General features: G+C 42.0%; 1 protein-coding gene across 4 annotated transcripts in view; it reads right to left on the bottom strand.

The window, feature by feature from the left end:
• The window catches only part of SPAST (spastin), a 57,304-nt gene extending 54,381 nt beyond the window's left edge, over positions 1–2,923 (bottom strand). Inside the window, exon 1 of one of the 4 annotated variants that reach the window (XM_044925797.2) lies at positions 2,196–2,923. In XM_044925797.2, the coding sequence (XP_044781732.2) occupies positions 2,196–2,604 (409 nt within the window). In that variant the 5' untranslated portion in view covers positions 2,605–2,923. The remainder of the gene's footprint in view (positions 1–2,195) is intronic. The other 3 variants (XM_006080580.4, XM_006080579.4, XM_006080578.4) reach the window with 3 other exon arrangements.
• Positions 2,924–12,663: the final 9,740 nt, after the last annotated feature.

Raw genomic sequence — 12,663 nt, 5'->3', positions numbered from 1 at the left:
TCTACTGAATTAAGGTTAAAATATAAAAAATTTCAATATACTCAAGAGAAAATCTGAAATAAAAGAGAACCACAACAATGTAAACTCAGTTTTACTTCACTTTTAAAGGAAAATGAATATAACTAATTTGCTTCAGTCTGAACCAATTTCCTTTGGAATATAATGCAGCAGTTGTAGAACTCAAACTAAAGACATATCATTGCCTATTCTGATGTCCACTTTAGAAACTAAAGTATAAATAAAGCAAAACCTTTGAATAGAAACATTACCTGCTGAAAAAGAGTGACATATGTGGTACATAGATGCTGAAAATATTTATACTTAAATATTTTAAGAGGACTTAAATATAATAGAGGCATATATGTGATACCCAAAGATAAATCACCAGCATGAAATCTAAGGTCTGAATTCCACTTTCATCACTTACCCCTCACATGGAACTGATTTCTCTTTAATTTTAAGAGTCTAGGACCTTTTTTTAAAGCCTAAGTTTTCGTTGATCTCTCTTGCTACCTCCCAACTCCCATCACCCAGTGTTAACAAAATTTCCTTGTGTGTACTGGCATTCTCTTTTCAAATACAACAAATGATCTACCCTCAAATATATCCCTCTATTCAACTTTTGACCTAGATTAGTAAACTTCAGAGGACTCTATTATAATAAAATAGTGCAATAAAACAGTGCTTCTCTAGACAGGGGTAATAGTATATGCTTCTTCATCCTCCTCAGGTGATCTTGGATCTTCCTTAAAGGTGGTAAATAAAGTAGTTAATAAAAAATTTCCCTCCAAAAACACACAGTATTCTTTTCTTAAATGTGTCTCCTTTCTTCAACTTTCTGAAGCCTCCTCTCTGTCCTTTCACTCCAAGCCCATGAATACCTGCCTCCTTCCTTATATCCTACTTTCCAGTCCAAGGGCCCACAAAGGAAATAGATTTCAATGAAACTGAAAATCTAGAACAGTTTGTGGAGTTAGTAGTGGAGACACTACAAATGAACTGCAGATTGCTTTTTTTATACTAATGAACAATGCAAATGAGTAGTTAGAGGGAAAAGATCTCAGCAAACTGGAGTTAGAAATGAAAGGAGGGATTTTCAAAATGTTATCATTTCATTTATCATCTTCCATAAAAGTTTGTCATTGAGTGAGTGAAAGTCGCTCAGTCGTGTTACTCTTTGCGACCCTGAATTCTCCAGGCCAGAGTACTGGGGCGGGTAACCTTTCCCTTCTCCAGGGGATCTTCCCAATCCAGGGATCGAACCCAGGTCTCCCGCATTGCAGGAGGATTCTCTTTACCAGCTGAGCTATCAGGGAAGCCCAACAGTATCTTTACCTCAGGGGGTAATTTTGAGGATTAAACAGATTACACATGCAAAGCCAAGAAAATAGTGCCTGGCATATAAAAAGACTAAAAAAAAAAAGTTAAATAAATCTGAAGAATGTGGTACCCTTGCTTTCATCCAGAAACAGAAATCTTTACATTTTACTGTAAAATAGTATGTATAAACTAACCCTATTCACTCAATATTTCAATTTAGAAATTTTGAATGGAATACTTGGAATATTCATTTAGATGAAATCAAATCAACCATGGGCAAAAGTTTTATACTAAAACAGAATTTTATTGAAAATACTTAGAAGTCATTATACTGATAAAAATAACTGTCGTGAAACTTAAAAAATAGTGCAAATTCAGCTGTAATCATATGCAGCTGTTCCTTTCAAAATTAAGTCACCATTTGTTCTCTTTTTTCTGACACGACAGTACTCTGCTTTCACTAAAAGCCTGTAACAAGGAACAGCTTCTTCGGTATCAAAACCTTTTGGAAACCTGGCTCAGAGCAAGCCACTCAGTGTTTACAGCGCTAGAAAGCCTGTGTGTGGTCACTCCAGGACAGCTGTCACTGTCAGCACGCCCAGGTGTCTCACAGGGACTCGGGTCATACAGAAACGTAGGTGCAGGCTAGCGTCTGAAACAAAGTCAGCGGCTAGCGTGCTTGAAAGGGGAGGAGTTTTTCAGTTGAGACTCATAAAGGATGAGGGTCTAACCCCGAGGAAGCGGTCTCGCAGGGCAGATGAGTTTCGGGGGCGCCCGCTGGCTCCGTCAGGAAAGGGACGCAGGTGTTGCCCTCCCTCGGCCGCATCGCTTTCTTCCCGGCGCCGCCGCCCCCTCCCCCCCAGCCCCCCATTTACCTTTCTCGTCCTCATCGATGCGCAGGGCGACGGAGATGTACTCGAAGGCCTGTTTGTGGAACGCTCGGACGCGCTCGGCCTCCCCGCCTGGCACCGGTGCCGGGGGCGACGCCGAGGCCGGCGCGGCCCCGGAGCTCCTCTTGGCGGCCATGAGGGCGCGGGAGAAGCGCTGGCAGAGCCACACGAAGAGGAGCCCCAGGTGGAAGGCGACCAGGCGCAGCAGCGCGAAGCCTACAAACAGCGGGTAGGAGAAGTAGTACAGGTTCCGTTTATGCGGCGATTGGGGCGGAGGGGCCGGCTTGGGGGCGGGACGGGAGCGGGCCAGGCAAGGGGGCGGAGGCCTGGGAGGCACCGGGCTGCTGGGGCCGCCGGAGCCTTTCTTCTTCCCTCGTCCACCCGGAGAATTCATTCACAGCTCCCACTGCCGCCGCCGCCATAACCCGCCTCCCGCAGACCGACGGCGGCCAAGCGACGGCGGCAGCCACTGGGACGGCAAGGGCCACAGACCCCCGCGCGGCCCCGGTCCCAGGAGCTGTGCACCTCCGCGCGCTGCTCGCCGGCCCCGCCCCTTTCTCCTCGCTCGTCCAGGAGCACAACCCCTTCTCCTCCGGCGGTCGGTGGCTCCTGCCCCTCCCTCTCTCTGTCCTCTTGGCTGTTCGGTAGCTCAGAGCGGCGGCCGGGAGCGCAAGCGCAGCCCTCCCGACACTTTATCCGGCGCGTGCGCGCACGTCGCCGTCTTTGTTGCCCTGAGCTCCTTTTGCGCGTGTGCGCCGCTCGCCATTCTGTCCCTTCCCTCGCGGAACTACATTTTCCAGTATGCAGTTCGGCCTACTTACCCCTTAGGGACCCGTAGCTCAATCGATTTCGCTGACCCTGGTAACTCAGTATCAGGGCACCTAGACCGTTAACTCAAGAAAGGGACCGCTGCAGCTTGGGGTCCCTCGGCTAGTTTGTAGGACTTGCGGTGTCGTCGTTTTCTTATATTTCTTTCAGCATTTTCTGCCGGTCTTCCATAAGGAATGGTTGATCTCAGTTTCACCGCAAAAGTAATGGGTCCAATCTAGTAATTATTATCTAAGAAGATAAAGGTTGTAGGACGCTCAAAAACGTCAGGTCACTGAAAACGAAAATGTTAGTTCATTGGGATGAAATAATCGATTCGAGAAGTTTAATTAAATTGGTACGTATTTATGACCAACACAGACAGCATATTGGGCTTCCCTGGTGGCTCAGATGGTAAAAACGTCTGCCTACAATGCGGGAGACTCAGGTTCCATCCCTGGGTCGGGAAGATCCCCTGCAGAAGGAATGACAACCCATTCCAGTACCCTTGCCTGGAAAATCCCATGGACGGAGGAGCCTAGTAGGCTACAGTCCATGGGGTCGCAAAAAGTCGGACACAACTGAGCGATTTCACTTTCAGACAGCATATTAAAAAGAGAGACATTATTATGCCAACAAAGGTCCCTCTAGTCAAAGCTATGGTTTTTCCAGTAATCATGTATGGATATGAGAGTTGGACTGTAAAGAAAGCTGAGCGCCGAAGAATTGATGCTTTTGAACTGTGGTATTGAAGAAGACTCTTGAGAGTCCTTTGGACAGCAAGGAGATCCAACCAGTTCATCCTAAAGGAAATCAGTCCTGAATGTTAATTGGAATGACTGATGCTGAAGCTGAAACTTGAATACTTTGGCCACCTGATGCAAAGAACTGACTCATTTGAAAAGACCCTGGTGCTGAGAAAGATGGAAGGCGGGAGGAGAAGGGGAGGACAGAGGATGAGATGGTTGGATGGCATCACGGACTCAGTGGACATGAGTCTGAGTAAGCTCCGGGAGTTGGTGATGGACAGGGAGGCCTGGCGTGCTGCAGTCCGTGGGGTCGCAAAGAATCAGACACGCCTGAGCTACCGAACTGAATTTAACTAGATGTCTAGTCTGAAGAATTAGTTTCAATAAGGGAATTTTTAGGTTTTGCATGGTAGTCATTCCATACTTCCTCAGGAATCCAGACTGGACCTTTTTTTTTTTTTTTTTTTTTTCCGTTTTTCAAAATCTGCTCGACGTCCCTTCCTTTGGAAAACTACCTCTGCTGCCAGTATTATCCTGAGCTGCAAGCGCAGAATCTCGCCTCCCGGGTCACAGAGGGGAAACGGGAAACACTAAGGAAACCCTAGGTTACCCATACTGTCCTAGAAACTGGAATCTTGCATGGAGACACACTGAAATAGGAGGTAAGTTAAGAACTGAGTGCTCTAAAGAGCTGCTCTATCAGTTCATATCATTGAGATGCTCAGAACTACCAGTTTCCTGGGCTGGTCACTTACTTGATAACCTATCTCAAAACTATTGAATTTGTTTCTCTGTTTTTCTCTTCTCTTTCTCACACTCCCTTTCTCCTTCCCCCGTCTCTCTTTTTCTCTCTCCATCTATCACCCTATTTTTTTTTTTTTTTCCTTTTTGGTCTCTTTCTCTTTTTACTTGGGTTAGCTGCAGTTGTTTCTTGTTGCCTCAAACTAAGGAATCCTAGTGGATATAAAGACTTCATCGTTTACAGTGTAAGGTTTACAAACGCTTCCAAGAAACTCCACATTCTGGCCACATCTTTACCTAACTTTTGTGCACCACTACACTCTTACAAATATAGGCTATTGCAAAAATGACCTACTCCCTGTTTCCCTCTTACAACTCCCCACCCCTTTTCCTGCCTCTGTTCTCTGCCAGTTCCTCATTCTGAAATACCCTCTCTCTTTCACATCTGATTAATTCAATTCCTGAAGTTTCTCTTTTGAACCCTGTGGTATGATTCTGTTGTTGTGTGAAAATTGATTTATACATTTATCATGTAATATATGATATATCCATTGTTCTGCATCCAAATTCAACCAATAGCAGGTGGAAAATATTTGAAAACCCAGAAAGTTCCAGAAAGCAAAATTTGAATTTGCCACATGGCCTGCCACTATTTGCATAGTAATTACATTGTACTAGGTGTTGTCGGTGACCTAGAGATTATTTCAAGTATATGGTAGAATGTGAGTTGTTGTTCAGTCGTTCAGTTGTGTCTGACTCCTTGCAACCCCATGGACTGCAGATCGCCAGGCTTCCCTGTCCTCCACCATCTCCTGGAGTTTGCTCAAACTCATGTCCATTGAGTTGGTGATGCCATCCAACCATCTCATCCTCTGTCCTCCCCTTCTCCTCCTTCCTTCAGTCTTTCCCAGCATCAGGGTCTTTTCCAGTGAGTCAACTCTTTGTATCAGGTGGCCAAAGTATTGGAGCTTCACCTTCCACATCAGTCATTCCAGTAAATAATCAGGGTTGATTTCTTTTAGGATTGACTGGTTTAATCTCCGTGCTATCCAAGGGACTTTCAAGAGTCTTCTCCAGCACCACAGTTCAAAAGCATCAATTCTTCTGCATAGGAACCTGGAATGTTAGGTCCATGAATCAAGGTAAATTGGAAATGGTCAAACAGGAGATGGTAAGAGTGAACACTGACATTTTAGGAATCATTGAACCAAAATGGACAGGAATGGGCGCATTTAATTCAAATGACCATTATATCTACTATTGTGGGCAAGAATCCCTTAGAAGAAATGGAGAAGCCATCATAGTCAACAAAAAAGTCCAAAATGCTGTACTTGGTTGCAATCTGAAAAATGACAGAATGATCTTGGTTCATTTCCAAGACAAACCCATTCAATATCACAGTAATCCAAGTCTACCCCCAACCACTGATGCTGAAGAAGCTAAAGTTGAATGGTTCTATGAAAACCTACAAGACCTTCTAGCACTAACACCCCCCAAAAAAGATGTCCTTTTCATCATAGGGGGCTGGCATGCAAGAGTAGGAAATCAAAAGATACCTGGAGTAACAGGCAAGTTTGGCCTTGGAGTACAACATGAAGCAGGACAAAGGCTGGAGAACACACTGGTCATAGCAAACACCCTCTTCCAACAACACAAGAATGTGAGTATATTATATTAATAAACAAATACTATGTCATTTTATGTAATAGACTTGAGCATCCCTGGCTTTTGGTATTGGGGAACAGAGAAATGACTGTATAAGATATATATTTAAAGAAAAAATAAACAGCTTCTATTTTAAGAAAAACTAATGTAACCTGTTCTTTGAAGCACTCTGTGGTTCCCCTCCCTAATCTCAATCTCTTTTCTTCCCTCCAGAGGAAGACACTATTCTGAATTTTGGGTTTTGTGGTTTTTTCATTCCATATGACCTTGGGATCTTAGTTCCTTGGTCAGGAATCAAACCTGTGCCCCTTGCAGTGGAAGCATAGAATCTTAACCACTGGAATGCCAGAGAATTTATCTGAATTTTGTTTATTTTCTTTCTTTTTAAAAAATTTTGTTAAAAAAAATGTTTCTTAAAAAAGAAAAGAATTCTTTTCCTCTGAAAAAAAAGTAAAAAAAAAAAAAGATCTCTTCATTTTTTACAAACCCTTATGCAAGGGCTGACTCTCAATAGATTGAAGTGAGGAAGCTATTCTGCTATGTACGAAACCCCGACCCAGAAGCAGGTTGTCTACAAATGACTGTCTACTTTAGCACCAGGTTCCCCAGGAACGTGCAGTGCGTGATGGACAAGGGGGTATCCTGAATTTTGTACTCATCAATTTTCTCCTTTTCATTTTAGTTTCATGTATACATTAACATGTATAAACATGTTATGTAGTTGCCTGGTTTTTACCTTATACAAATATAATCATATTGCACATATTCTTCTTAATTTGATTTTTCTGTTCAATATTAAGTGTTTGAGGACTTCCCTGGTGGTACAGTGGCTGAGAATTCGCCTGCCAATGCAGGGGGCACAGGTTCAATCCCGGGTCCAGGAATGTCCCATATTTACTGAGTCTGCGCGCTAGAGCCCTTGGACCGTAGTTACTGAAGCCTGCATGCCTAGAGCCTGTGCTCGCAACAAGAGAAGCCGCCACAAGGAGAAGAGTGCGCACCACAGGAAGACTTGTTCCCACTTGCCACAACTAGAGAATGCCCATAAACAGCAATAACGATCCAGCACAGCCAAAAATACAACTAAATAAGTATTTGAGATTCCTTCTTGTTGGTTTGTACAGCTATAGTGTATTTGTTTTCACTGCAACTGTTGAAGGGTATTTAGTTTGGTGCCAGTTTTGTTTTATTCCCCCTAACTAATTTCTTAACTTAGCCAAGACACAGCACAGTAGTAGAGTGGTTCTGGAGTCAGACTGCTTGCATCCGAATCCCTGTTCCGCCACATTCTTGTGCTAGCGACTCGGCCGGCCTCCACGTCTGTGGTTCAACTTCCACACCTATTACATAACAGAGTAGTAGCCAGTGCCTGGAATGAAGTTGTAGCTGGATATTTGTTAAATGAGTTCTCCCACATCTATACATATATTATAATCCAAGTAAAATAAAATACTGACAAGTTTCTGGGCACTCTTTGCTCTTTCCCAGGACCACAGTTATCCTCAGGTCATTTTTCTTTCTCTTAGAATTGATTTTCCTCCTACTTCCACCATCAAAATCCTTCAAGGCTCTAATATTATCTTCTTGATAAATCCTCCCCTTACCACTTCCAGCAGAAATTATATATTTTTAATTCGTATAACAATATGGTTGTGTTACTCTAATGTGGTTCTTCTAATATATGGTTTGTGTTATTTAAATACTTTACTACCTCCTGATATAGTTTATAAATTCTTTTCAAGGCAGTGGCCAAACTTTACACATTTTGGTTCACTTTCTGCACCTAGCCTGATGCCTTGCTTATGGTACTCGTTTAATAAACATTAATATTTTGAAAAACAATTTAAATGTGGTAATTGTTGTAGATATCTGTTGCTATGGGCTTCTCTGGTAGCTCAGCTGGTAAAGAATCCACCTACAATGTGGGAGACCTGGGTTCTATCCCTGGGTTGGGAAGATCCCCTGGAGAAGGAAATGATTACCCACTCCAGTATTCTTGCCCAGAGAATTCCATGGACTGTATAGTCTATGGGGTTGCAAAGAGTCAGACATGACTGAGCTGTTGCTATGTAATTAACCACTCCAAAACTTACTGACTTAAGATAACCATTTATTTACTCACAGTTCTGTAAGTCAGCAACTTGGACTGAGTGTGGCAGGGTGGTTCTTCTGCTGGCCTTGCCTGGGTTCATTTATATGAATGCAGTAATCTACTACAGGCTTGACTGGGGCTGGATGGTGTAGCTATCTTCATTCACATGTCCAGAGGCTGGTGGCGGCTATTGGCTGGGGCATGTATCTCCAGCAGAATATTCCATATCTTTTTTTCCTTTGTAACTTTTTATTTATTTATTTTATTTTTGGCTACACTGGATTTTCCTTGCTTTGCATGGTCTTTCTCTAGTTGCAGTGAGAGAGGGCTACTCTTCATTTCAAAGTGCGCTTCTCATTGTAGTGGCTTCTTTTGTTGCCGACGACAGGCTCTAGGCACACAGGCTTAGGAGCTGCGGCTCACAGGCCCTAGAGTGTGGGGTCAGTAGTTCTGTGGGCTTCCACAGCATGTGGAATCGTCCCAGACCAGGGACTGAACCCATGTCCCCTGCATTAGCAGGCAGATTCTTATTCACTACACCACCTGGGAAGTCCCACCATACTTTTTTATATAGCGTCTGGCTTCCAACAGAGCATGAAAGGAAGATGTAAATCCTCTTTAAGCCCAAACTTCAAAGTTGCAGAATGTAATTTCTGCTGCATTCTATTTTCAAAGCAAGTCATATGGCCAACCTCAAAGGAAGAGATGGGAAAATAAATTCCACATCTCAATGGAGTAGTAGCAAAGTCACATTGCAAAGAAGTGTACGTGTATGGATGAAAGGAATTACTGTGGCCATCTTTGCAAGTAATCTACCACAGTGATTGTAGGTAGAATTTCCTTTTACCTCGATTTCAGATTAGAATCTAAGAAAGCATTTCCCAGCCATTTTGCTGAGTCATCAAAACATTCCTAGTTTCAATCATGAGGTACAGTAACATACTTAAGTTTAAGGAGACAACAGCAACAGTAATAATGATGACTGTAATTATTAATACAGTAATAATGATGACTGTAATCATTAATACAGTAATACTGATGACTACTACTACTAGCTAACATGTATTGAACCCATATTCTAGGCTAAGCAGGTTAACTTGACTGTTGTAGTCAATCACCACTATTTTAAGCCTTATTGCCTCCATTTCTCAAAATAAGGAATTTGAGGCTCCTAACAGCCTGTTAGTTGCCCAACATCACGTATTAATTAATAACACATGCTACTTTAGGGTTTTAAGTTTAAAATCTAGGCCTCCAAAGAAAAACACTTTTATATAGACTGTTTATATTTTATTACTCTTGAAATATATATATCACTTGCCCCTGTATCGAGAATGATCTTTCATTCCTGAGCCTCGAGGTATTGGGTTTTTGGCCGCTTGACTCCCACTTGCTAGATCTCTGCTATCCAGTTGTTCTTAACATTGACTGCTTTTCTATACCTCCCCCCACCTTTTTTTTTGGTTTGGTAAAAATATGGGCTTGAGAGAAAGACAGGTTGGTGTTTTGGTTCTGTCACTTATTGGTTGTGTGATATGGATCAACTCCTTTAACTCATCTGTAAAATGGGTAGAATAAGAATTAAATTGCAAAGTAAAAGAATACATCTAAAACCTCCTGCATAATACCTGCAATGTAAGAAGGCTCAGTAAATTTTGTTTCTGTCTCTTACATGTACAATGCCATTCCAGAATTTATACTCTACTGGGATCTGAATTTTCAATAATCTCAGTCCACATCTTCTGCCTCTTGGAATTATATGCCAGTCAAATCCATTTTTCTCAATTAACATCTTTTAAAACTTGCCTCAAGAAAAATAATGCCTGGATATTGTTGACGCTGTTTATTTGCCAAGTCATGTCTGACTCTTTGCGACCCCGTGGGCTGTAGTCCACCAGGCTCCTTTGTCCATGGGATTTCCATGGTAAGAATAATGGAATGGATTGTCATTTGCTTCTCCAGGGGATCTTCCTGACTCAGGGACTGAACCAAGGTCTTCTGCATTGGCAGGTTGATTCTTCACCACTGACCACTGACCACTGGGAAGCCCACCTAGCTATTACCCTGGCTTTATAATCTCCCTGCGCTGAAGATACTAACCTTCTCAGCCATTTACTCTATAGCGTGATAACTTCCCCATTTTCAGATGGCAAGAACTTGCAGGACACTTAATCTTGAAGGGAATCTGGGCCAGTTTCACCAGGACAAAAAGGAGGACCTGAGTACTGTGCTAACGAATCCAGGACATTTGGTCACTTTATCACTTTAACCCATTAATTTATTTAGAAAGAGATTACCACTTAATAGTTGTTTTATATATAAATATATATCTTGTAAATCTCCTTCTCTTCTAAGAAATTCCCCAACCTTCAGTTTGAAAGATGCTGAATTATTTAAAGTAGGGACCTATGACACTTATTAAGTATTTCTTTTCAATTAATAATTAAAAAAAAGTAGAATGAAGTGGTGCACCTAGAACCAAGAGACGAGATAACTGATTTTGAAAAAGGCAGAAAATATAAGAGAGAAACGTTAAACATGGTTGGAGATAAGAAATGGCAAGAGTAGAGTAACAATTAGGGAATTTTTATCCTATAGCTATGTTTATAAGCAAAAACATGAAAGAAAGAAAGTAAAATCGCTCAGTCGTGTCTGACTCTTTGTGACCCCGTGGAGGTCACAAAGAGTAGCCTACCAGGCTCCTCCATCCATGGGCTTCTCCAGGCAAGAGTACTGGAGTGGGTTGCCAAAACACAGTGGTCGACAAGTAATCATTTCCCCACATTGTGACATATATTTATTCATTCATTTGTTCAACAAACATATTAAGCACAGACAACCTGCCAGGTGATGAGTAAGGTGCCAGGACACAGTAGGGAATAAGAGTAAGTGTACAGTGCAATACATGGCTAAAAAACTTAAATAGCAAGTAGAAACAGTGGTCAGACATATATGTATATATAAATTCCATGTGTGGATGTGAAATTCAAAAATATATGTATGATGTGAATAATAAAGACTTTGAAAAAGAAATAAATTCTTAAAAAATATTTTGAGAAATTAAAGAGTAGCATTCGCTTATTATATGTGACAGCTCTTACTCGGCTCTGCCTTTCAGAACTGTGTGCCTCTGTTGCCAAAGTTTTAAAACATTTAAAGAGAAAACAGAATTCTGAAATTTTATGTGAAATTTATTGCTCAGGAGATGTTGGCTCAAAATTTGAAAACAAACAAACCAAAACTGAGGCACCAGTTTGAGATTCTCTAGTTTGCAGAGGATTTGTTACTATGGAAAGTGTGGATGAGCTCATGGTTTTGAAATAGTAGTAGGTGTAACAGTATAAATTGTTACCTAATTTGCTCAGCTCAGTTTTTAAAGCTGTGAGGCTATGGAGGCAGAGCAGAGTCAGTTAACACAGGATATTAAATGTAGTAGAATGGCAGTCTAAATTACCAGAAGGTATATTCAGTCATCACTCTAAAGAAAATACTTGGGTATGTAAATATGTTACATTTCCATGTTTATGGTGGGCAAGGCATTTACTCTGACATATATGAAAAGGAGAGTAATGGGAATTGTTAGCACTGGATGAGTGTTGGGGCATAAAAAACAAGTCGTCAGCTTCCCAGAGTGGTTTCCATTGTAGATTCAGAAACTCTTCATTATCCTTGAAATCCTTCTTATCAGATAAGCTTGATTCCTATACTGTTTGTAAAAGTATTTACTTATTTATTTTTGGCTGCAATGGGTTTTTGGTGCTGTGCACGGGCTTTCTCTAGTTACAGCAAGCAGGGGCTACTCTCTAGCTGTGGCACGAGGGTTTCAGTAGTTGTGGCACAGAAGCTTAGCTGCCCAAGGCATGTGGAATCTTCCCAGAACAGGGACTGAACCCATATTCCCTGCATTGGCAGGCAGATTCTTTAACTGCTGGACCACCAGGGAAGTCCTCAATTCCTATATTCTAGCATTTGTTGTTGTTCAGTCGCTTAGTTGTGTCCCACTCTTTGCCACCCCATGGACTGTAGCACACCAGGCTTCCCTGTCCTTTACTTACCATCTCCCAGAGCTTGCTCAAACTCATGTGCATTGAGTTGGTAATGCCATCCAACTATCTCGTCCTCTGTCATCCCCTTCTCCTCCTGCCTTCAATCTTTCCAGGCATCAGGATCTTTTCCAGTGAGTCAGCTCTTCACATCAGGTGGCCAAAATTTTGGAGCTTCGCCTATAGCATCAGTCCTTCCAATGAATATTCAGGATTGATTTCCTTTAGGATTGACTGGTTTGATCTCCTTGCAGTCCTAAGGGACTCTCAAGAGTCTTCTCCAACACATATTCTTACAACATATTTTTGCAAGGATACCTGAGTTTCTCCATTTAATTTCTTCATCAGTGAAATTA

This window comes from Bubalus bubalis, chromosome 12, assembly GCF_019923935.1.
Source record: "Bubalus bubalis isolate 160015118507 breed Murrah chromosome 12, NDDB_SH_1, whole genome shotgun sequence".
NCBI lineage: Eukaryota > Metazoa > Chordata > Mammalia > Artiodactyla > Bovidae > Bubalus > Bubalus bubalis.
The sequence above is the reverse complement of the archived record's forward strand: the minus strand, read 5'-3'. Positions and strand labels throughout refer to the sequence as shown.